We start from the raw sequence: 25,826 nt of genomic DNA on the forward strand, positions 1-25,826 counted from the left end.
TTTAAAATCATACAGCAACATGCATTCTTAGAGTGGTTCCTTATTAATACAGTAGTTTATTATGCGTAATGTATTTGATACATTATACAATAAATTTTTGATAAAATATACAAAACTCATGTTTATCATATGAGATACAATTATGATAAACATGAAACTTGGACCGATTTTTTAGCGTTCATATGAGCTGATGAATTTTTAAATGATAATTTATTTGCTAGTGTCAGGACTCAGCAGGCAGCGGCGTGCAGCTTTCTGCCGGCCCTGCCTTTTCTCTCTCTCTCCCTCTCTCCGCAGGTGATTGCAGTTGGCTGGTGGGCGTGGCGCGCACCTGTGCCCGTTCAGCACCGTGGCTAGGAGCACTTAAGCAGTGAGCTGACAGCTGGAGGACACCAGAGTGTTAACCTTGTGTGGTACACCTCAGTTGGCCACTGTCTCACGACAGCTCACCATCTTCTTGCTAATCCTTCTCCTTCTGTGTCTCTCAGGTCGCCTCACGTTCTGGATCCCACTCCAGGCGCTCTCCCTTGTGCTCAGACCAACATCGCTCTCTACTTGGATCTCCTCCCAAGGCTCCCTTGGTATTACCAAGCTGGGCTAAGGACCTCGTCATACTACCCTGGTTCCTCAAGCTGCTCACCGACCACAACTGCCACCATTGGTGCTGCTCTGACCTCTCCACAGTTACGTCTGCCCGCTCACCAGCTGCTCAGTCACCTGTTAATATCATAGAGAAGAAACCCGCTGAATCCACTCTCCCCCACTAGGTTTCTCGAACTCTGTGGTGAGCTCTCCACGGAACACTTACAGCTCTATTTCACGGCACAACCTAATCCTCTGTCTCTTTGATCCGCAAAGTAATCAGTCCTGGTCTTACGTCTCTGTCAGACGCTTGCCCGTCGTGGTTCCTCTACGTCTCTAAAATTTTGACTTTTATAATGGAAATTATGACTTTGAATCTCATCATTATGACTATATCTCATATTTATGACTTTGAATCTCATAATTGTGACTTTTGAAATTGAAATTATGACTGTATCTGATAATTATGGACTTTGAATCTCATATTTTTGACTGTATCCCATAATTATGACTTTTATAGTAAAAATTATGACTTTGCATCTAACAATTTTGACTTTGTGTCACATAATTATGACTTTTATATGTGAAATTTGGACTTTGAATCTCATATTCATGAATGTCTCTTATAATTCTGACTTTGAATCTCATAATTGTGAATTTTATAGTTGTAATTATGACTTTGTATCTAAAAATTATGATTTGTCTCATATTATGACTTTTAAAGTTGAAATTATGACTTTGAATCTCATATTTTTGACTGTATCTCATAATTATGACTTTGAATCTCATAATTATGACTTTTAAAATTGAAATTATGACTGTATCTAATAATTATGACTTAGATTAGATTAGATTAGATTCAACTTTATTGTCATTACACAGGTACAGGTACAAGTCAACGAAATGCAGTTTAGGTCTAACCAGACGTGCAATAGCAGCAAGTGCACGATGAACAATGGTTCCATAAGTAAAGGACATGGATATGTACTGAATAAATATAGAGATGAATACTATTATAAACAGAATTTTACTGATAGATTTCTCCTATGAATATAACTATATGATGATTATTATTACTATTTTAACCTCATAATTATGACTTTTAAAGTCAAAATTATGACTTTGTGTCTCAAAATTATAAACTATGGAAATAGACTTCCATAGAAAGTTAATTCATTACATATTTAATAATCAGAATCAATTCTCTCCTCCACCGTCTCACCGAGGCGGTAATGCAACAGAGTGGACTGAATCAGTTGTAAAACACCAACGAAGAAGAAGCGGCGGCAGCAGCAGCAGAAGAAGAAGCGGGGAGTGTCACTCTCGCGTTGAGTTGATCTTCGGAGGACGCCTGCTGTGGATGACAACCGTCCAGCCCGTCGTAGGAACAGCAGCGGCGGCGGCGGCGGCGCTCGGCTGATCGGGGTTTCACCACAGCGGCAGAAGGGACCGAACTGGACCGAACCGAACCGAACCGAACCGGGGGAGGGATTTACTGTCTCCGTCCGAGCATGGCGACCCACACCACCGCATCCTGCACTGGATCCACTCTGTTGCAGCCAATCAGCGAGATCATAAACCTCCCGCTGGACCAGGTATGCGCTCAGACGCAGCACATCCGTCCCTCACACCCGGTGACGCGGCTCCGCGGCTCCGCGGCCGCCGATGCGCATCATCCTCATCACCATCCGGCCGGAAGGTGACGGCAGGAGCCCGGTGGTGATGAGGATCCACTGCCCGCGGCTGAACGCCTCTGTGGGGCTGGACCTCACTGGGTCACCACAGAACCGGCTGGTTACATTTTACCCAAACCGGCCGTGGCTGGTGCGTCCAGGCGGCTCACCTCTGGTTCCAGTTCATCACCGAGGAAGAAAACAACAGTGTGTTTCTGATTAACCCCGGTTCTGGTTCTGATTCTGATCTTTGAGCCTCACGCTTTGTGACGTCGACATGCCCCGACAAGACAAGCCGGTTCACTTCATATCTAAAAAATCAACCCAGTCCAGTAACACATTCAGACATTAAATGTAGTTAAATTCAGACTTCACCCTTTTATTCTAGATTATATATATATTTTTTAGCTCATCAAACACGATTAAAATCATACAAGGACAACCCGAGCAATCACTATTTCATTTATGAAGCAGAAAATCTATCCAACAGGATCTGTGCTACTGGTTCAGCTGCAGTCGGCCGCGTTGTTCGTAAAGACGAGTTCAGGTCGGCGAGCCGCGGTGCACGGCGGTGGCGCTGTCATGGTCGGGGACTGATGGTAGACGATGCTTGATTGGAATATCCAATCAAGCATGTGGCAACGGTGGAGAGAAACAACTCCATTTTACCAGAAAGATAAGAAAGGAGAAAGAGGAGCGTACAGATCAGCTGTGATCCAGTAGGACCCGCTGCGCTCCCTCGTTAGCTTCAGTCAGGGTAGAAACGTTGTTAACCACAGAATTTGTCTCTTTTGCAGCTTTGTTGTCGTTATAATCAGACCAGGCGTCAGTTTTTTTTTTTTTCCTGCAGCAGCCACACCTGCAGAGGTCTGACACGTTCAAACCCAGATCCTGTCTGGTTGAACGGGCCCGGCTCAGCTGTGGGAACAGGCTGCGTAGCTGCTTTGGGCGTGACTCTGGATTTGAGAAAGAATGCGCTGGGGCATTTCTGTTGTTTCTCTTTGCAGCACATGCAGACTCGACATGCGTCGTATCTGCAAACGCAGGTATTTAGATAACGCCGGAGCCTGAGACGCGGGCTGCGCTGGCAGGACTTTGTCCAGTCACGTCGGACCGGATCACAGGCCGGAGGTGTTTCAGACGTGTAACCGGAGCCGTCAGGCCTTCCTCTGGGTGGGAGCGAGTGTGTTTGGGGGTAAATCTGTCCAGCGACGCTCTACAAACCTGATGACTCGTCTTTGGTTAAAGTCTTTTACCTTTCACTCATTAAGAGACCAGACCAACAGAAAGCAGGTCTCGGTTCATTTAAAGGGGACATTCAGGTTCTCTGATGCCCTTTAAATAAAAGGCATCAGAGAACCTGATGCCCTTTTATTTAATGGTGGCTCTGGAGGAGCTGCAGAGCTGCAGAGATCCTTGCATAATCGTTCAACAACCCAGAGCTCTGATCATCATGTGGACCTGGAGAGAGGATGGACCTCCTGCAGACCTACCAGGACATGGACGTCCACCTGGACTGACAGGCTGGACCAGGAGAGCATTGATCAGAGAAGCAGGAGGACCATGGTGGCTCTGGAGGAGCTGCAGAGATCCTTGCATAGTCGTTCAACATCCCCTCAAAAAACCCTCATGGTCCTAGAATACTGGGGAGAAAGGCCGATGCTGAAAGAAGAGCTTTGCAAAGATACGATTAACGTTTTCCAGTGTTGTAGAACTCGAGTCCGAGTCATTAGCTAAATTTAGAGACTCGTGACTTGACTTGGACTTGAGCACTGATGACTCGAACTTGGACTCGAACTCCTACATTCAGATCATTCTGACTCGGAAATTGAGAAAAAGACTCGACTTTTTTTATATCATTAGGCTATAATTTTAATATGTCATTAGAATATTATTTGGTGTATGATTTTAATATCTAAATTATTAGTGCAATGTGGTGGAGTGTGGATTTTTTTTTTAGTTTAAAAACATGTAGCCTATGCTTACTTTAGTGCGGAACTTGGACTCGACTTGATCAATAAGGACTCGACTCAGATTTTTTTTAATGACTTGGACTTGACTCGGACTTGAACACAGGAGACTCGAACCTGGACTGGGACTCGAGGCATAGTGACTTGACAACAACACTGACGTTTTCCACAAGCCGGAAAAAATGTTGTTCTGGTCAGACGAGACCAAAACTAAACGGTTTAGGTGCAGAAGAACCCGTCTGGAGAAAAACGCGTCTTCAGGAACACTTCTCCACAGCGAGCCAAGGTGGCGGCAGCATCATGCTGTGGGACCAGAACCATCCTGGAGGAGAACCTGTCAGAGGCTGCAGGAGAACCCGAGACTGAGGAGGAGGTTCTCTGTCCAGCAGGAGAAACAGCCTGAACCTGCAGCGTGAGGTATTATGGGATGGTTTGGACTATTTCTGGTATTTCTGGGTAAAAATCTCCAGACGGTCACAGCTGGTAGAGAACGAACCCCAGAAGACTCGTGGTCTGAATACACGCCAAACCTGTCAGATTTTATTTCTAAGAGGATTTTAGAAAACGATTAATTATCTTCCTTCATGCTGGTCCGTCACATAAAGGGCTCATAAAATCTGGGCTGGTTGAAATGGTACCGACACATTTTATTGGGGCTGAATTCTGTCGTCTCCACACGAGTCGACATTTCTCTGCACTCCCGGCGGTTCTTAAGGTTCTGGAGGTCCTGCTGGACAGAACCGATGTTTGGTGATGACTTTACACTCTGCCATGCTGCACACACCTGGTTCCTATAAAAAGCATTCACCTGGACCCTAAAAGCCCGTCTGAACGGGTCGGTCAGCAGTGAGGATATTTCTCTGTGTTCTGGTGTGTTTCTGCTGAGTCAGCGTTCCAGTCTCAGGGAGCAGGGATCTCTTACCCTGCAGCTTTAAGGCGATCCTCACGTGGTTTTTCCTGTCTGGAAGTTTTCTGGCTGAGCGTCTCTGTGAGGGACGGAGAGGAGACGGTCCAGACAGCCCATCATGACCCGTGGAGCGCTGTTCTGGTACCGGCGGCGCCCTCCTAGAAGTGTGATTTGTGATCCTTCTGCCAACTGTTATCTGGAAAGTGCCAGAGGCTCCGGTCTGATCTGCTCCGTGAACTGAACCATTTGGGCGAACGTCCTCCTGATTCCTGTCAGAGTCCACTCAGACATCAGGGAACCAGCCTGTTAGTTTAGAACCGGCGTGAGACTTTTGGGTTGGATGTTTGTAGGGCTGAATGATTTGGAAACATAATGTAATTCATTTTTTATCTTGATATTCCACTTTAATGCAATTTTTAAATTTATCATGTCTTTTTAAACATATACAAACAAATCAATCTGGTTCATCGCTGTGCAGATCAGGCGCTAAAAGAGCCGCTGCATCTCAACTCGCAGCAGAAATGATTGCGTTCTGCCTACGATATATTTCAACCAAAACTGTGATTTTTAATTAGACTTTTCTCTGCATTAACCACAAGCAACAAAAATGGCCTCTAGATAAAGATGTTTGAAAACAAGGACTATTTAAAACAAGTTATAGAACAATAAATCAGAATATTAATCAAGAGAACAGCTTTTAATTGATTGACAAACTAGTCTGTGTATTAAACTGATTGACCAGAACTTAACGCTGTGGTGAGATTCCTGAAAGTTTCTGGTAAAACAGTATGATTATATAAACTCTAAAACAAGTAATAAAATTAGATTATCTCATTGCTGCAGCTCTTCTTATGAATTCAGTTTATTTCTGTAGCAATAAAACAATAAAATATAATGTATAATGTTCGCCTCAGTTAGGGCTGAAAGCCAGAGGGTAGAAACAGCTCCTGGTCTGAAGACCCTTCCTCGTTTTTACCGCCTCATTTAAAACGTTTTTATCTGCCAGCTGCTTTCTTTTTGCTACGTTCCCCCCATGTTGAGCCTAGATGATCAGTTTTAGGTGAATCTGCTGGCCGGTTCCTCCCATGTGCCTCTGCTTGCTTTCCAACGGTTCTGCTGGTGCCAAGGACTAGATAACGATGAAAGACGCAGGGAGCAGACGAGAAAAAGAGGAACAAGGAACGTAACGATATCAGAGTCCCATCCAACCCTGGAGTCGTGGCACCCGTCACATAATTACTGCAGAATAAAGAGCAGCTTTTAGAAACTCTGTCATCAGGCGGAGTTTATTAATCCTGGTTGAAACTAAAAAATCCAGTTTGCAGCATAAATTATAATCAGAGGTTGGAAGTGTCTGTCGTGACCGTGAAGAGGCGCCAGGAACATTATTTAACCACTGGTGCAGAGTAATAACTTTTATTATTATTATTATTATTAATAATACAGGTATGCTCGTTGAGATCCAAGATCACATTTTCATGTGAGACCCGTTGTAATAAAAAAATAACAAGAACAGTAAAAATACAAGTAACCAAAACATTTCACTCAATCATTAATCATTAATTTAATTTAAAGTTGTAGGCTAAATACCTCCATTATTTATTTTTTTATTAATTTGTGCTTTTTTCGTATTCAGGATCTGCATGGCAGGTAACACATTAAAACAAACTAAGGCCTTCCAGGGTTTTCTAGAGCATCAGGATCCAGAGGCTGATTTCTGATCTGTGGCTTTAATGCTTTGACCTCCAGGTGCTGAATTTGAATTTGATTTCTAATGAAGAAAGTTTTTCTTAAGAAGATAAAAGTTCAGCATCCAAGACCTCTTGTTTCTGTCCATTAATTATTTATGACATGGTGTAACCGTTCTTAAAAACGGACATAAAATGGTTATGGAGTTCATGTTTTTAAATCAGCAATAGGGCTGGTTAGCAGTCAATTCAATTACATTTTATTTATATAGCGCCAATTCATGAAATCTGTCACTTCAAGGTTCTTTCTAAAGTCAGACTCCATCAGATCCTCCAGGTTGGTGAGAAAGTTTCCTCTCTAAGGAAACCCAGCAGGTTGCATCAAGTCTCTCCAAGCAGCATTCACTCCTCCTGAAAGAGCGTAGAGCCACAGTGGACAGTCGTCTGCATTGTTGATGGCTTTGCAGCAATCCCTCATACTGAGCATGCATGAAGCGACAGTGGAGAGGAAAACTCCCCTTTAACAGGGAGGAGAACCTCCAGCAGAACCAGAACCAGGCTCAGTGTGAACGCTCATCTGCCTCCACCCACTGGGGCTTAGAGAAGACAGAGCAGAGACACAGAAAGCACAGAAGCTCACATTGACCCAGGAGTACTTTCTATGTTAGATGGTAATAGAGGATGATCTGCCTCCCCTGGTGATGTCACAGCTAACAGAACGCCAGACCAGGTGTACCTTCTATGAAGAGAAAAGAGAGAGAGAGAAGAAAAAAAAGTCTCAGCCACAGGAAACATGGACAGCCTCACAAACTAACCACAATGTTTGGTCATAAAAGTGAAATTATTGGCATTTTATCCGGAAACTTAAACTTTTGCCAATTTAGATTCCATGTTCAGTGGACTGACACGCCGATGAGCAAGGCTGTGACTCCTTCAGCCTTCCTGTTATCTACAGAAAGTCTCGCTCTCTCCTGCCTCCTAGCAGCCGGAGTGAACCCCACGCAGGTTGTAGAACATCTAGTTTCCTCTGAATTCACCACTAAAAACCTCATCGGTACTAAAAATCGGCTCATTTTGAGTCGTGTCGCCGCCGGCTGAACGGCCCTCTGCTGATCCGTCGCCCTGGGCTGGTTGTTCGTCTGCCTCCTCTTTTAGGGATTCCAGCTCTTATTTCTGTAGAGTTGAAGGTTTAAATCCAGCTTGACTTTTATCTCACTGCCATCGGGACCCGAGGCAACCAGGAGCACTGAAAGGATGCCGATAGGGCTGAATGATTTTGGAAAATAATCTAATTGCGATTTTTTTTTTTTCTTAATATTGCGATTTTTTTATTTTTATTTTTTTTCCAGTTTAATTTATCATGTCTTTTTAAACATATACAAACAACAAATCATTTTGTTTCCTCGCTGTGCAGATTAGTTGCTAAAAGACCCGCAGCATCTAAACTCAGAGCAGAAATGATTGCGTTCTGCCTACGATATATTTCAACGAAAATTGCAATTTTGACTTTTCTCTGCGTTAACCACAAGCAACAAAAATGGCCTCTAAATAAAGACGTTTGTAAACAAGGACTATTTAAAACAAGAACTTTTAATGTTTCTATTAATCAGAATATTATTCAAGAGAACAGCTTTTAGTTGATTTGGACATCAATCCTTGTTGAACATAACGTGCAACCAACAAACAAGTCTATGTATTAAACTGATTGACCAGAACTTAATGCTATGTATGATTATATAAACTCTAAAACAAGTAATAAAACTAGATTATGTCACTGCTGCAACTGTCTTCCCTTCCATGTGGAGGCAAACCCACTTTAAGCATTTTACCGACACCTAATGGACGTGTCTGATTCCCTAATTGTTACATAGCCAAAAATTGCAGACCTCTGCGATTTGGAAATTGTGTTTTTTTAAATCGCGATTATATTGAAAATGCGATTAATTGTTCAGCCCTAGATGCCGATGCCACCTGCTGAAATGTACAATTATCTTTAGAGTCTATTTTTTTATTTGACGGATTAATTAACAGTGTTAAAAGTTGTTTTGTACCTTCAGACTCCCACGCTGGCTGTTTCTCTCTCTAAGGGCCTCTGAGGGCCTCAGCCTGGGGCCTCTGGTGCTCCCCTCTCCCTCTTGTCTTTAATTTACTGCCCTCTGGGGAGTTTTATGTGCCAATTGATTTCTGTTCTTCAGCTCTGTGTAACGGAGTGCTGCTGGCTGCCACCTTCACCCACACGGCAAGCATGTGGGATTTCTCCCGGGGAGGATGAGGAGAAGTCGCTTAGGAAGATGAAGCCGTCAAACTCTTCCTGCCCGGTGGACGGACTTCATGACCACGCGTCTAATCGTCTAAATGTGAAATTGGATTCAGATTCCAGGAACAACTTAGCAGGTCAAGCCGTATCGGTCCGATCAGGCTCATCACACCGGATCAGCGCGCGTTAATTTAACAGCTTCATAACAGCCGTTTAACCTCTTGTGAGCCTCTGTTTTAGTCGTGCCAGCATTTGTAAGAGGTCTTAATCTCTTCTTCGTCGTGAGGCAGGATCCTGGCAAACAGCCTTCATCCCTGCAGCTCGGTGCCATCCTTCACTCTGTGGCCCTGGCAGGAAGCAGGCTTTCTGGTTCAGGTGCACGCACGAAGCAATCACTAAATGAATTTCATTGAGACCAGTTTGGGTTCTAAGTAGCGTTGCACCGATGCCGTTTTTTGACCCCGATATCTGGCTGTGCAGTATTTACCGATACCGATACCATCTGTGTGAAACTGATGTGTGTGTGTGTATATGAAGAACTGCATACTACTTAGGGTAGTAGAACTTTTTATTGCCTACCTGCAATGGGTGACAATAGTGGAATAAACTTTTGGCCCTCAAAGGCCAAAATAGTGCAACTTTCATGAAATTATAACATGTATCATAGTAGTGCAACAGTAAGACAGTAAAATTACATTAATAATTTAATAATCTCTTTTAAACCCTGAGTTGGGCTCTCAAATGCCCAAATAGTGCAACTTTCATGAACTTATATAACATGTATAATACTAGTCTGGAGAGAGAAGGCTGCGTTCAAGTGACATACAAACATCAAAACGGTATCTGTGCCTATTTGTTGGTACTTTGCTCCCAACTTGAACGCTTATTGTCGGGTTTTGTTAGCACACCAGCCCGGTTTAAAAGCTGGACTTCCTGTTTTACATTTATAGGCCCCTTTAATGTGTGCTTCAGCTAAGTTGCTTGTCAGGCCGTTATGGCGCCCAAACTGTCGTTTCTCCACAGCGAAGTTGGGTTTTAGCTGCGCTTGTCCAGGGCTCTGCTGCAGGATGCATCTGGTGCCAGCCCCATGCAGAAGGTGCACACGTTCTCACGCAGCTGAAAAACCTTCAGGTGTTTTATCTGCATTTTTAATTTTAACGTCACGGGCCAACATCAAGTGGTGCACAAACGTGAACTTTCTGGTGGTTTTCAACTTTCTGCGAGATGAACGTAGACACTAGTGGACTCTGGAGGTAGTTGGTCTAACAGGGTTTTATTTATGTCGGATCAAAGTGGAGCGAATACACGTTTTTAAAATGCTTTTGTGTGTAAAGAATTTGGTCGATTGCATGCAATCCCAATGGATGCATACAAGTAATGTGACAAAAATGTGCAAAAGTTCAGGGACTATGACCGTTTCTGTAAGGTGCCGTCTAAAAGAGAAGTTATAAATATGTAATTTCATTCAGATTAAATCATTAATGTGATTCACCTGCAGTGGAGCAGATTGGAGCATTAATCAAGTCTCCGTCACCTTTACCTTCAGCGCTTCTCCGCTCCAGGAGGAAGGCGGTGTTGCCTGAAGCGTTTGTCATCTGAAACCCTCTGAGGCGGATTTATTCCCAATGAGTTCCCCGCCGGTCCGTTCCTGCATCCCTCCTGCGTTCTGCCCCTTTGTCCCGGCCTGTAGAGCTGGACTCTAGAAATATGAATCTGGAAAAGCTTCCACTGTTTGTTAAATTTGTGCTCTGACTCTAATGCTGCTGGACAAGGCTTCCTCTGCTGCAGGAGTGTCCAGGCCGGTCCTGAGGAACTACCGTCCTGCAGCTTTTAGACGCCTCCCTGGCTCCAACACACCAGAATCTAAAGTCTGCTTTCCCTCATCAGCATTCAGGCCTGCAGCTCTGCAGAGCCCTGCTAACGAGCCATTCATCGCACTTGGTGGGTCGGAGAATGGAGGCACCCAAAAGCTGCAGGGTGGTTGTTCTGCAGGACTAAACTTAGGGCTCCGCTGCTTCTCTGATGGTAAAGCTAGTTAGGAAATAAACCTGGACAGGATCTATCCGTGCATCGAACGCTGCACCATCTTAATCAGAGTTGTACCGACTTCTGTGCTTGGTTAAGGGTCCCTCCACCGGTCTTTGCGCGGCTGTTTCAACACGTTATCTCCACTTTACCCCCAACATTTCAGCCCCGTTCTGGAAGTTTTCCAGCCGAGCTGCTGTCAAACTGCGCGGGACGGCTGACTGGGGATCAGCTCCATGCTGGAGATTAAGATAAGATAAGATAAGATAGTCTTTATTGATCTCACAATGGAGAAATTCACCCGTCACATCGGCTCATACAAGAAGGTGCAGAGTAGGGAAGGTGCGTTCAGTTATATACAGTGAATCTTCATATATACAATGGATCAAAAAGAATACCAAAAAAAATACAAAAAAAAGAAATAGGAATGGGCATATGATGTCTTATTTACATTCATAGTGGTCTATATATATATATATATATATATATATATATATATATATATATATATATATATATATATATATATATATATATATATATATATATATATATATATATATATAATGCGCCTACATACGTACCTACGCGTATATATGTGCATATACATTGTATACATTTGTACATATATTCATACATGTGTACTGACATATGTTCAGGTGTTGATAGCAGCAGAAGTCACTACATCAGGATTATTGCACAGGTTGTGGCCCAGTGTATTAATTAGATTATTGCACATTAGTTATTGCACATTACTTATTACAGTTATGGTCACAGTTACAGTTATTAATGGCTGCTGCTGCTGATCATCACGGGTAACCCCTCAGGCCTCTCCGTATGAACGTCTGCTTTGATGCAGCAGCTGCAGGAAGATCCTCTTTCATCACATCCGTTTCACTAAAACCGCTTTCAAAGACGCATTTTAGGAAATTTTAAAACATTTTTTACTGAGGTTGCCACAACGTCGTCGTCGCATAATTCACCAAACAGAACCCCGACGGTGCTCGGACGCCCAGTTTGCCTTATGGGGACCGTCTGATTGTTGGGCTATTAATAGCCGGGCTGAGTGGGGCCCATGGATCGGCTTACGGAGGAGACGGCGGCGCCGCGTGCTTCAAAGCGCCGGGATGAGTGAGTCTGGGCGTTGTTCTTCTTTTCTCATCACGCTGGGTTGGTGTTTCAGAGACGGCGACGTGGAACCAGAGCCGGAGCGGAGGACGGGTCCAAGCCTCTGTGTGAAGGCGGGTGTTGGTGAGCTGGTGCTAAACGAGGCCCGGCGGCTTCGTTTGTTCCCACGGGGCACAAACATGGCGACTGGGCCACATTCAGGGGCTCCGGCTTCATTAGCCACGACGTCTGCCCTGCTGCTGAGAGGCGGCGCTGCACGTATTTATTTACAAATGCAGAAAGTCGCTTAAATAAGGGCCGCCTCGTTACCAACCCTGATATTATTCTGCTAATATTCGTTAATTTCAGCTACTCGGTTCTGCTCATTCTGATGATTCTGGTAAAAGCTAAAAAATATGATCTAGATCAGGAGTGTCAAACTCATTTCTATATGGGGCCACTTTGGCATCATGAAGTCATTAAAAGGGCCGGTTGTACGTGTATAGACGATACTTTTCATTTCATAATTTCATTCCAGTTCACATAAAAGTATAAAAAATGCACAGTAACATAAAAGTAGCACCTTAGGCCCAGTTTATACAGTTTATCTGCAAAAAAGTTGATATTGGTGTGAGTTACACTTACAGGAGGCACAGTTTCAGCCACTTTATACACTTTAAAAGGATATATATATATATATATATATATATATATATATATATATATATATATATATACCTTTACTTTATGACATGAAGTGCCTTTTTTTTTTGGCTCTTGAGGGCCGGATAATTTACCTTGACGGGCCGGATTCGGCCCGCGGGCCTTGAGTTTGACATCTGTGATCTAGATGATCTACACAATTAAAGAAACACATCCAACCAATAAAAAAAATGGATATTTAATTCATAAATGTGGACCTACTGGACAGTAGGAACACGCTTTGTTCATTTAGCTGCACTCAGAAGCGGATCTGGGCTCATCTGCCGTGGTTTACTGCATCAGTGCAGAGTTGCACGGATCAGCCTGTGGTTCTGCTTCAGGTCGTCTGCATCTTCTTAATGTTCGGGTCAGGCCAGTTTTAAAGCAGGTACTGGTACCGTTGGCAGCGTGGGTCGGTACCAAATGCTGCTGCAAAAGGAAATCTGCGTCTCCATAAAGCTGGTCAGCTGAAGGAAGCAGGAAGTGCTCCAAAGTGTTTTTGGTAGACGGCTCCTCTGACTCTGGACCTGATAAAACCCGGTGGACCAGAACCAGCAGTTGATGCTACACCCCAGATCATCCCTGGTCCCGTTTCCCCTCGGCCCCGGTACGACGGTTCTGATGTCGTGGTTTAACACCAGGTGTGTAGAAGCCTGTAGTTTTTCCTTCCACTCAACTTCCCGGCAGCATGCTGACATATGGAGGTCTGCCGCCTCACCTGGCCTGACGGTGGAAGTCATCAGGGAATATCTGCCGAGTCAGCAGCCCTGCCTCTCATCATGTGGGCCAGAACATCACGCCGCTGCATATAAACGCACATTCAGCGCTATGAATCCTCGCTGCAGCTGCACGAATCCAAAAAGCTGCGGCGGTGGAGGGAGGCTTTGACTTAGCAACGCGGCGGGGAGAGATGAGGATTTTATGCTAATGGCGGTCTAAATTTATCTCCTGCTTTGTGTTGACACACAAAAAAAACCGAGGCAGAGACGGGAGCCCACGGCTGCCGGCGACTGACGCTGCTTCTTCTTCCCCGCGCTATTTAAGGCAAGATGCTGCACAACGTGCGTCCTGCTCAAAGGCAGCAGGGAAGGATGCTGTTTACAGGAGGTTAGCCGTGCTGCAGAGCTGTTTGGGTTTATTGTAACGGTGAGAGTCCTTTTATCAGGAAGAACATCTCATGGGACCCCAACGGGCTGCAGCGTCTCGTTAATTACAAGACGAGAGCACAAACGTGTTTATGGAATGACATTCAGGCTGAGGGCATGATTGTCTGTGTTTTTGCCGGGTTTATTCACAGTTTAATGGCCTCGTGTGACTTTTTCCCTCCCTTCCAGTTTTTATTATATTTTGTTAATGTAAAATATCACATATTTAAAAAAAGCTGCATAACATCTAACATGCTAATACAGTTCCCTCCACACAAAGAGATGCAAAAAGCCTCAAAATAATTTCTGCATTTATTGGAGCAGCAGGAAAATCCCCAAAAAGAAAATCACAAAAATTCATCCTTAAATATTTAATTGGTAAGGGGAGATGAGCGTCACCTCTGCCACGCTCTCATTCCTAACAGTTTTTAACTAAATAAATGCAACAGAAGCGTTTTTGTTTTACTGGAGCGGAAGAGTAGCTGGAGAGACGGTGGGTGGGGCTGGACCAGAGGTGGGCGGGGTTAGTGGACCGCGCTGCCAATCAAAAGAAGAGAAGCTGGCAGCCATTTTGGCTCAGTGGTGTAAAAAATTCACATTTTAAAAATAAACACTGAAGCAAAATGATGCACGTTAATATCGCTAAGGCTTTATTGCATTATTAATCATGTTTTCCTTTTTATCGTCAGTTAGTGACGTAATGTGTTAAATATGTCACATAAATTTACATTTATGTTTAGGGCTGGACGATAGTTCAATAAAGATATAAATATCGATTGATAGATGTATATCAATGATAGAAAAAAGGGTCAATTAAAAGTTCAATAGAACAAGAGTTTTCCTTATGCATTCTATCATGTAGGTTAATATTACATCATCACATCCTCCCAACCAATCACAACCCAGAGACAGGAAGCTCCGCCCCCTTCAGAGAGTTCAAAAAACACACATTTTTGTTCTTTTTTAAAAACTTGCAGTTTTGGTAAAAAGTTAGTTGAATAAAGGTTGAGTTTGAATTCAGTGTTTGTGTGTCTTTTACCTAAAAATAGGTCGCTAAGCAACAGCATAAAATGTTCAGGGCTGCACTTAAAATATGTTTTGAATTTGTTGACAATTATCGATATCGATCATTATGATTTTTATTTTATGGATGTGCTTTTTTTCTACATCGTCCAGCCCTAAATTCATTAGACCACATGACACGGCTCTAGAAATGAAGATCTTCATTTGAAGAGTGTTCTCCGGGTTGTTTTAACGCTTCTTTTGGAGCTGTGGCTTCTTCGTGTCTGAGCGGCTTTTCAGGTGCTTAGCAACCCCCTCTAACCAGCTTCCAGGTCCTCAGCGTTTGCTGCGGGGTCGGTTTTTGCACGTTTTAAACCAAAACCCGTCCATCACTGGCACCCAGAACCCGTCTGTCTTCTTAGACAGCGCCGGTTTAAACTGTGCGTAGAGAAACTTAAGAAAACTTAACACAGAATAATAATTTCTTGCTGTTGTGGGGAAACAGGATTCAGCCACTAAATAAAAGGTGTTGATTGTGAGACTGCTGCTGCAGTGAAAGACGGATGTATTTAAAGCTCTCTGACACGCCTCTGAGTGTAATCACAACTCTGCTGATGAAGAAACGCCGGCTGAACGTCACGGCGAGCCTCTTGTGACGGCGCCGGCAGCACGGCATGTTTCAGCTGCTTTCATAGGAAGAGAGATTTTCCCTGAGGGGGGAAAAAATGACTCATCATCCATCTGTTTGTTTCTCCGTCCTCTCTTACCTCACATCCTCGGCGTCTGGCTGCAGCTCCACTCGCACATGAAATCTCCAGCTGATGAGTTAGATTAAGGAACGGGCAGATGGGGGGGGGGGGGGGGGGGGGGGGGGGGCGGATGTCGCATGTGAAGGGCCTTTTTGGCGTGATGGCATGAAGAGAAAAGCAAATGTTGGTGATGAAGGGCGAACGGCAGAGTCAGTAAAGCTGTGGGATGAGCTGTGGGGCAGCGCTCCATCCCGGAGGTCCTTTATTTCTCCTCCTCCTCCACACACACAGACCTCCACACAGTATTTCACACAATAATGAGCTTCAGGAAGTCGGCTTATCTCTGCCTTCCACTGCCTTCATCATAACTTCCTCTCCCTCTGCATCTCTCTCTGCCTGTGTGCGTGTCTGATGTGTCTTCCTACAGCAACGCCGGGCTCTTCGCCACTGCTGCCAGGAGGAAACAGGCCGGCAGCTTATTACCTCAGAGCCATAATCGCTCGCTCCCGCCCCCTCGTCCATAAAAACATCTGTGTGTCTCAGATCTGCTGTGCTTTCCATGTCATTTAAAACCTTTTCATGTTTTGTCTCGTTGCGGATGAAATCTCTGCTGGGGTTTTTGTAATTTTATGTGACAAAAAAATAAAATCGCTGCTGTTGAAAGCTGAGAAATTACAATCAGAGACAAACATTTTTGTGAGTTTTTACTTCCTGCATCGGATTCAGTTGGATTTGGGTCCTTACTTGGACTAGGCCATCCTAATGCGTAACTCTGCTGGGATCTAAGATAAGATAAGATAGACTTTATTGATCTCACGTTGGAGAAATTCACTTGTCACATCAGCTCAATAGTCAATCAATAGTCAGAAGAAGGTGCCAAAAGTAGGAAAAGGTACATCAGTTATATACAGTGTAAACCATCCCATATAATCTCAGGCTGCATGTTCAGGCTGGTTCTCCTGCTGGGAGGAGAACCTCCTCCTCAGTCTCAGCTCTCCTGCAGCCTGCAGGCTTTCCTCCAGGATTAATCTGGATTTAGCTCCATCCATCTTCTCTGTAAACGCTGAAGTAAACCCTCCCTACAGCAGAATACTGCCACCTCCATCTTTCAGTCTGGGGACGGTGTGCAGTGTTCAGTTTTCACAAAATTAAATGTTGTAGGTCTAAAAGTTAAATTTCCTGTTTGCTGAATGTAGAGGGTTTGAGTTAAGCTGCAAATGATTACTTCCTACAGCCTCCTTTTTATTTTCTATAAACACAGTGTAGACTCACTCTGCTGTCACCAGATTCTCCCACCTGAGCTGTGGGTCTCTGCAGCTCCTCCAGAGCCACCATGGTCCTCCTGCTTCTCTGATCAATGCTCTCCTGGTCCAGCCTGCCAGTCCAGGTGGACGTCCATGTCCTGGTAGGTCTGCAGGTGGTCCATCCTCTCTCCAGGTCCACATGATGATCAGAGCTCTGGATGTTGCTGTAGAACCTGATCCTGCTGTAAACTGGACCAGAACTTCCTCCCTGACCCGTCTGCTGGGTTCCCTGGTCTTCATGGCGCTGGTTGTTCTTTAATACTCGTTAATTAACCTCTGAGGCCAGAAACAGAGCGGCTGCATGTTTAGTTTTAGTCTAATGAAGTCAAATCTGAAGGCAGTTAGTTGACATAAATATCAAGAGTTAAAGCGGCTGAACGTCAAAATTCAAAACCGAAAACATCCTTTTTGTTTCGCTCCACGGTCACTTAAAAAGTCAATAAACTCTAGATACTTTACAAACATATGAAGTTGACCTTAACAAGCTAAATATCTCCTGGTTTTACAGGAAAATGACCTTAACTAGCTAAATATCAGCTGTATTGTTGATGTAAACTTTTGACATTCAGTCAGAGACTTTGCCAGAGGCACAGATCTGCGTGTGAAGACGTTTTCTACAGCTGCTGCTGGTCTGAACAATGCTGCAGCTCTCCTTCCACTCCTTTCTCCCTCCTACGTGAAATTCCTTCCCTAACAAAGCGCCGCTGATCTCCGGGGATGGGCCGGTGACGAGCGCTGTCCGTGTTTAACGTTCCTTCGATGCTCCTACGGTGGAACGTGCAGCTTTTCATGGTCGGTCTTTGCTGTTCAGATGTTGTAGAAACCCTGATCCAATCAGAAAGCGGTGTAATAGTATGGACTGCCAGAACACCAGAACTGGTCCAAACGAGAGAGACGAGCCAACAGTATTTGGGAAGATGGCCCTGGATTGGTCCCTGCAAGGACCAAAGCAGTAGCTGTGTCTCTTGTGGGCTTAGACTGGGCTTGTCTTCGCTCGTAAAAAGTGCAAACAGCAGGAAGCAACAATCAGGATTCACCGCAGCGTGGTCCACACTTCTGGTGTCTTCTCAGGTGGAAATCACGCATGCAGACCTGGGCTCCCCAGAACCCTGCAGAACTCTGCAGAACTCTGCAGAACTCTGCAGAACCGCGGCGTCTCTAGACTTCAGGCTTCACTTTCCTTTTGGGTTTTTGCTCAGTCTTTATCTGTACCTGTCAAACAACCATGAGGAAACGAGAACAAACACTCTGTTCAAGGTTTGTGTGCTCTGCGCCGGCCTCAGCCTTTACGCAGACAAACAAAGGAGGCACGTTTCCCTGCAGGTGATTTACAGACAGGTGGCCGTCATATCCGTCCCCCGAGCTTTATCAGCTCACAGACCAACAGGTTCCTTAACATGAGTTAGGTAGGACTGCATGCCCATCAGCAATAAAGGTCCTGGGTTTGAATCCTGGCTTGTGTTCGCCAGTTCGTAGGTTAATTGGTCTCTAAATTGCCCTGAGTTGTGTGTTTTTGTGAAGGCAGGGTTTATTTCACTTTACACTTTGCCGTGTGTACAGTATGGCCGTGGTCCAAGTGCGATGGATATCCAGAGCAAAAGGGAATCGCAGATGCTTCACAGGATGTTAAACATCTTCCCTGAGTCATCATCAGTGTTGACATTCAGAGACGTAAACACAAACACGGCGCGGTGCCAGCAGCGCTATCAGATCGCATCGGTGGACTGAGCTCCGGCTGCCGTCACGGCACATCAGGAATAAAATCCTATCGCATTGATCAGAGGCGCAGCACTGAGCTCCTCGGTTTTTTGCTCTCTTGTCCCGCTTGAGTTTCAGATCAGCACGGCAATTTTATTATGAGAGATAACCTGGGGAAATACAAGGAGTTTTCAAAAGATTTTATTTATTTAGGGGGGAAAAAGCTACACAAACCAACCTGTGTGGAAAACGTTTTTCCTCGCTTAAAGCTTACTGGCCGTACCTCCACTGGTGAGCCTTTTACATTAGTTCAATTAAATGTTATTTATATAGCACCAATTCACATCATGTCATCTCAAGTCTCTTTCCAAAGTCAGCTTCCATCAGATCCTCCAGGTTGGTGAGAAAGTTTCCTCTCTAAGGAAACCCAGCAGGTTGCATCAAGTCTCTCCAAGCAGCATTCACTCCTCCTGAAAGAGCGTAGAGCCACAGTGGACAGTCGTCTGCATTGTTGATGGCTTTGCAGCAATCCCTCATACTGAGCATGCATGAAGCGACAGTGGAGAGGAAAACTCCCCTTTAACAGGAAGGAGAACCTCCAGCAGAACCAGAACCAGGCTCAGTGTGAACGCTCATCTGCCTCCACCCACTGGGGCTTAGAGAAGACAGAGCAGAGACACAGAAAGCACAGAAGCTCACATTGACCCAGGAGTACTTTCTATGTTAGAGAAGACAGAGCAGAGACACAGAAAGCTCAGAAGCTCACATTGACCCAGGAGTACTTTCTATGTTAGATGGTAATAGAGGATGATCTGCCTCCCCTGATGATGTCACAGCTAACAGAACGCCAGACCAGGTGTACCTTCTATGAAGAGAAAAATGACAGAGAACAAATAGTTAAAAGCTGTAATAACAACAATGCAGATTGGAGAGCAGTAGGAGAACTCAGCAGAGTGAGAGAAATAGGACCCTGATGTCCTCCAGCAGCCTAAGCCTATAGCAGCATAACTATAGAGATAGCTCAGGGTAACATGAGCCACTCTGACTAGAAGCTTTGTCACAAAGGAAAGTTTTAAGATTAGTCTTAAAAGTAGACGGGGTGTCTGCCTCACGGACCAAAACTGGGAGTTGGTTCCACAGGAGAGGAGCCTGATAGCTAAAGGATCTGCCTCCCATTCTACTTTTAGAGACTCTAGGAACCATCAATAGCATTACTGTTATTGGTGTTTTAATTTAGACACATTGGAGGTTTTTCCAACAGGAATGACCTGTTTTTAAAGTCACGCCAAAGCATCTTAATTAGACTAAAGTCCAGACTTTGACTAGGCCACTCCAAGCGCTTCTTTTGGTGTATTTCAAGGCATTCAGAGGATAACTCACTGGTGCGTTTTCCAGCTGCAGAACCCAAGTGGGCTTGAGGTAAAGCATAGAAAGTGATGGTCGGGATTTTCTTGTAGGCAGCAGAATCGTGGTTCCATCAATTTTAGCAAATCCGGGTCCTAAAGCGGCAACGCAGCACCAGGCATCACACTGTCACCACCAAGTTAGTTTGAGGTCCCATGCCTTCCAGAAACCTCAATATTTGTCTCATCAGTCCACTAAATATCTGACCAGAGGTTCTGGGTGATTTTATTTGTAGTAATAGCCTTTAAGTCCTTTTGGGTCAGTGGTTCTGTCATTAGGAAGTCTCCTGTGGCGGCCATATTCCCCCAGTCTCTCTTTCTTATTGTTGAAACATTAACTTTCACCTCGACTGAGGGAAATGAGGCCTAGAAGGCTTTAGATGGTTCTTCTGGGACCTCCTGGATGATCCGTCAATGCAGCCTTGGAGTAATTCAGGTGGACCGTCCTCTCCCAGGAGGGTTCTCCACTGTTCTCCACTGTTCCTAGCTCTGTTAGTGGATGATGGCTCCTGCTGTGGTTCTCTGGAGTCCCAGAGCCTCAGAGAGGACCTTGTTTCTCGTCCGTTCCTGAATTCCTTTGGATGGTGGGATCATGTTTTGCTTTTTGAGATGTTTTAGCCTACTTCGTGTTGTCAGACAGGTTCTATGCAAAAGCACCTCCTGGTTTTACAGGTTTGACAGTAACCGGGCCTGGAGGTGGAACATTTACTCGTGATTTACAGAGTAGAGCTAACATTTATCTCATTTATGCCAGGCTGGTCTGGATAGCTTTGTTTCCCCCAGTGAATGAACCCATTAATGGAAAACTGCAGAAGAAATCCATAACTGGGTAACCACTGTTTCTCTTCACTGTTATTATGGAATTCTATTACATTTTTGGTGCTATTGGCCTTTATTGGACAGCTAACCGACAGGAAATGGGGTATAGAGCGGGGGGAAGACATGCGGCCATTAACCACAGAGCAGGACTCTAACCTGGGACGGCCACGTCGAGGCCTGAGGCCTTCATGCATGGGTAGCGTCCTCTACTCCTGTCTTTGTGTGGTTTGTTGTGTCGGTACGGAGCAGGAACAGAAGCTGTGGAGCAGCAGTTTCACTCTCCAGAGAGAAGTGAGTCTTACGTCAACGGCGGCTAAAAGAGCTGCAGCTGCTCCTGAATCCGCACTTCTGCACATGTGGTCAAGACGAAGTTCTTCTAGAGAAAATGTCAAATTCAAGCTTAAACATGCGGCTCTTGTCTTTCAATTTAATTGTTAATAAATTTTTTGTTGATCTAGGGATGCACCGATATGAAAATTCTGGGCCAATAGTAGGGTTGGGCGATATGGCTTTAAAATAAAATCTCAGATTTTACTTTGCCAAATCCGATTAATCGATTTCTTTTTTCCTCCTTTTCTTTTAATAAAAAGAAATGAAAGAAATTAATTTAAAAACGTGCTTTTAAGAGCAGGCTTCACATCACTTGTGTAACTTCAAACTAAGTTTAAAAAAATAAGTAAATGAGTAAATTAAAATGCCTCGCATTACGGTAAAAAAAAAAAGGTTCCTTTTACAATATTTTGGCAATATATTTTACTAAACATATATTCAGCATTGCGTGCTGATCTCTTCACGGAAGCCCAATTATTAATTTGGAAAAATAAAATCCCGATTTTCCAAAAATGTATTCTTAAAAAATGTAAACTCTAATCAATCGATTAAATCGATTTATCGCCCAGCCCTAGCCAATAGAGATGTTCGATATTATTATTGCTATTCTGCAGCGCTGATAATATAAATATATATATATATATATATATATATATATATATATATATATATATATATATATATATATATATATATATATATATTCACACACACACAAATGCCACTTTCCCTGACCCACCCAGTAGCACAAACAGCAACAAGACAGAAATGACTGTTGCTTTTTATTGAGGTTCCAGTTTTATTTATGTTTAAAAAAGACTAACGCAGAGAGCGACGTTAACGCCTATTTACCGTGCATCCCCAGCCTGATCGCTCCACCTTTAGCGCCATTAAAAGCATGAAGTAATCTGACGTTCATGTGCTGGAAGTGAATGTGAAATTCCCCTAATCCTGCATGCTGTTAATGAAAACCGTGGAGGTCAGCGTTTCCATGTGACTTCTGTTTCCCTCTGTGCAGGTTAACTTCGTGGCGTGTCAGCTGTTCGCGCTGCTCATGGCGGTGTGGTTTCGGCTCTACCTCCACCCCAGTAAGACCAGCCCCTTCGTCAGACACGTGGTGGCTACGCTGCTGGGCCTCTACTTGGCTCTCTTCTGCTTCGGCTGGTGAGTCCCCCCCCCCCTCTGTGCGTCCTGCAGCTCTGCTCCCCGCTGCCGCGCTTCCTGCCCTCCGTCCCAACGGTTCCCCGACCATATTTGGTTTGTGGTCAAGTTCTGCTGCACACTTTGAGTCAGGATATTTCAAATCATATTCAAAGTGCTTGGAGGTTGTTGCATAATATCCAAGTCTGCCTTTTAGATGTTGCTTCCTGTGGGTTTCAGGATAGATTTTAAACCTTTATTGTTTATTTTCAAAGCTCTCAATCGCCCTGTCCCCCCACTGTTATTCTTTATTTTTAATTATTAAAAGTTAGACGTATTTTTACAGGCAGGCTTTTAATACTCAAAACTGTGGTGGCTCTTCTTGAAAGAAATAGAATAGAAAGTAATTTTTCAGTATGTAATGAGATTGCAGAGCTTCTCCTTTTTAGTGCAGATGCAAATTTTACACAAAAATAACTCAAACCTAGTATTAACAGTTAAAACGCTAACTATTAAAAGCAGTGAACAGCACAAAAGGGGATTAGGGCCACTCAAAAAAAAGAAAAAAGTCTACTCAATTCTCACTTTTTTCTCAGAATTCAAATTTTTTTCTCAGAGTTCTGAGAAAAAAAAGTCAGAATTCTGAGAAAAAAGTCAGAATTGAGTAGACTTCTTTTTTTTTTTTGAGTGGCCCTAATCCTCTTCCGTAGAACAGATATAAAAGATGAAACGGTGTGTTTTACTAGGTGCACTGCAATAACGGAACTAAAAATAAGTAACATTTTCTTGAAATGAATGTATTTGTCCTTCATTTGAGCAGGTAAATAAGATTATCTGCCAATGGAGTGAGTATTAAGATCCTTAAAATAAGATATTTAGATATTCTGCCCTCTAAATAAGACTATGGAAATGAATTGTTCCTATTTTAAGTGCAAAAATCTCATTCCACTGGCAAATCATCTTATTTACCTGCTTAAATCAAGGACAAATACACTTATTTTAAGAAAATTTTACTTATTTTTAGTTCCGTCTTTGCAGTGTGAAAACAGGCAGTAGCGTTACACGGTCAAAACAGAGTAAACAGACAAGTTTCCTTGTTTTCAGTCTGTTTCTGTTGTTCTTTTTACCTCCCTGTGCGTTCCTGTTATATATTGAGTTTGTCGGCGGCCGTTGAACGTGGAAAGGGTCACGCAGGTGGTTGATGGATTTGAAACGAGCTTTCTGATTGGTGCTGGATTTACCTGCCCAGTGGATCGTTTGGTTCAGTTTAGTTTAATTTCATTCCCACGCTCCCTCGCCGTCACGTTTTCTCCGCCAGCTGCTGTCCTTGTCCTTTTTTTGCTGAGTCATGACTAACGCAGCGTGGCGGCGCCGCGCTCCTGGAGGTCCTGACGCCGGTTGGATCAGAAACATCTCTCTCTCTTTGCTGGACCGTGTGTTTTCTGCTCTCCTGCGGCGCTCTGAAGGGCAGATGGTGGGCCGACCTGCATGCAACCCCCCTCTGATGCCACAGCCATGTATTCTGGGAGTTTTTGCAGCCGAAGCGCGTAGAAATGAATTAGGATCCCAGTGCGAGGACTAATATCCCGCTGCTGTCCTCTGACTGGCTGGAAATTACACATCGGAGGTTACAAAGGCCTGACATGGCCGCTGGTGTGACTGCACAGGGAGGGTTAGACCGAGCAGCGTAAACAAACATGACCTCTGTGCTCACATGCAGGAAATGTGTTTGTCAGGAAAAAGTGGAGAAGTTGTAATTATCTATATGTTTCATGTCTTTGAAGGTATTCGGTCCATTTTTTGGTGCAGAGCGGCCTGTCCTATGGGGTGATGATCTTTGCCAGCCTGGAGCACATGCACAAGTAAGACCAAAATACTTTTTACACTGTTTTTTTTTTTTTAAAGCGTTTTAGTTATTTCAGGATGCAGTGAAGTACAGCGCGCAGCTGTAGTGACGTTTAAATGCATGAACCGGTGCACATGTTGTAACCTTCTGGTGGTTTTCTCTGAAAATTCTCAATTATGCACATAAAGCCCCACCATAATATTCCACACTGCAAAAACAGAACAAAAAATAAGTAAAATTTTCTTGAAATGAGTGTATTCGTCCTTGATTTGAGCAGGTAAATAAGATTATCTGCCAATGGAATGAGTATTTTGACACCTAAAATAAGATAATTAGATATTATGCCCTCTAAATAAGATGATTGAGATGAGTTTTTCTTATTTTAAGTGCAAAAATCTCATTCCATTGGCAAATTATCTTATTTACATGATTAAATCAAGGACAAATACACTCATTTCAAGAAAATCTGACTTATTTTTAGTTCCGTTTTTGCAGTGCAGTAAACACCCCTTAGACTGTTTCACCACAACCACACCACGCTTTTTGTGGCCGGGTTTGTGACAGAGTTAGCATAAATTAAGTTTCTTTTCTGGAATAGATTCAGCTTTTAGGCATCATTTTGAAATGAGCGCTCCCCAGACATTAGTTAATAATAATAAATAATAATAATAATTCCCTTTATAGTCCCACAGAGGGGAGATTTTCCTCCCTAACCCGTCCCTAAGGCAGCAGTGTGCTGCCAGCGGGGAGCAGGCTTACTCGCACAAGTCTTACTGGTTTTGATGTGCTTTTGGGATCATTATGGTGTTAGAACAGCAGATTGTGTCCAACTTTGAATCTCCCAGCTCTCGATCTTCCCGTTCGACTACAACTTGGAGCAAAACAGCCCACATTATCAGCTCTGTTCTTTGTCAACGGCCTCTCCTTTCATGGCAGTGTTGAATCCCTTCACTGTGAGCCGAGACACTGGCCTTTTTATCTAGGACTGCTCGGTATGAGCCACATTCCCATCGCAGCAATGCTTCCTGGGAGCAGATCTAATGGTAGAAGGCTTGTTTTTATCCCCTTAAATAGTGTTGCGTGTCCGTCTTCATATGCATGAACGTTGGGGCCATCGCAGCCTTGATCCATAGGGTTTACCATGATGTGGGCCCAACATCTCTCCTGGGAAGGTTTCCCACGAGGTTTAGTATATTTATGTGAGTCTTGATCATTGTTCCAGAAGCACATTTGTGAGGTCAGACACTGATGTAGGACAAAAAGGTCTCGCTGTCCCCTCTAGTTAAATCAAAGATGGTCTTTTCTGTTCGTGGCGCACTACCACAGCAAAATAAAATCCGCCACACCTTCAGAGTTTTAAAAAAAATATGATAAAACAAAGTAAAGCATGAAATGTATTTACCCTATATTATGTATAGCCTATATTTGCACACTTATACTAAACCATAATCAGAGTTTGAAAAGAATTTAAATATCATG

At 43.9% G+C, this 25,826-nt stretch overlaps 1 protein-coding gene across 1 annotated transcript in view; it reads left to right on the forward strand.

Annotated features, from left to right (window-relative positions):
• The first annotated feature begins 1,860 nt into the window (after nucleotides 1-1,860).
• Nucleotides 1,861-25,826, forward strand: part of mboat2a (membrane bound O-acyltransferase domain containing 2a) — a 49,292-nt gene continuing 25,326 nt past the window's right edge. The window contains exons 1-3 of the mRNA XM_036150648.1: nucleotides 1,861-2,177; nucleotides 22,380-22,525; nucleotides 24,286-24,363. Of these exons, the coding sequence (XP_036006541.1) occupies nucleotides 2,094-2,177; nucleotides 22,380-22,525; nucleotides 24,286-24,363 (308 nt within the window). The 5' untranslated portion in view covers nucleotides 1,861-2,093. The remainder of the gene's footprint in view (nucleotides 2,178-22,379; nucleotides 22,526-24,285; nucleotides 24,364-25,826) is intronic.

This window comes from Fundulus heteroclitus, chromosome 19, assembly GCF_011125445.2.
Source record: "Fundulus heteroclitus isolate FHET01 chromosome 19, MU-UCD_Fhet_4.1, whole genome shotgun sequence".
Lineage (NCBI taxonomy): Eukaryota > Metazoa > Chordata > Actinopteri > Cyprinodontiformes > Fundulidae > Fundulus > Fundulus heteroclitus.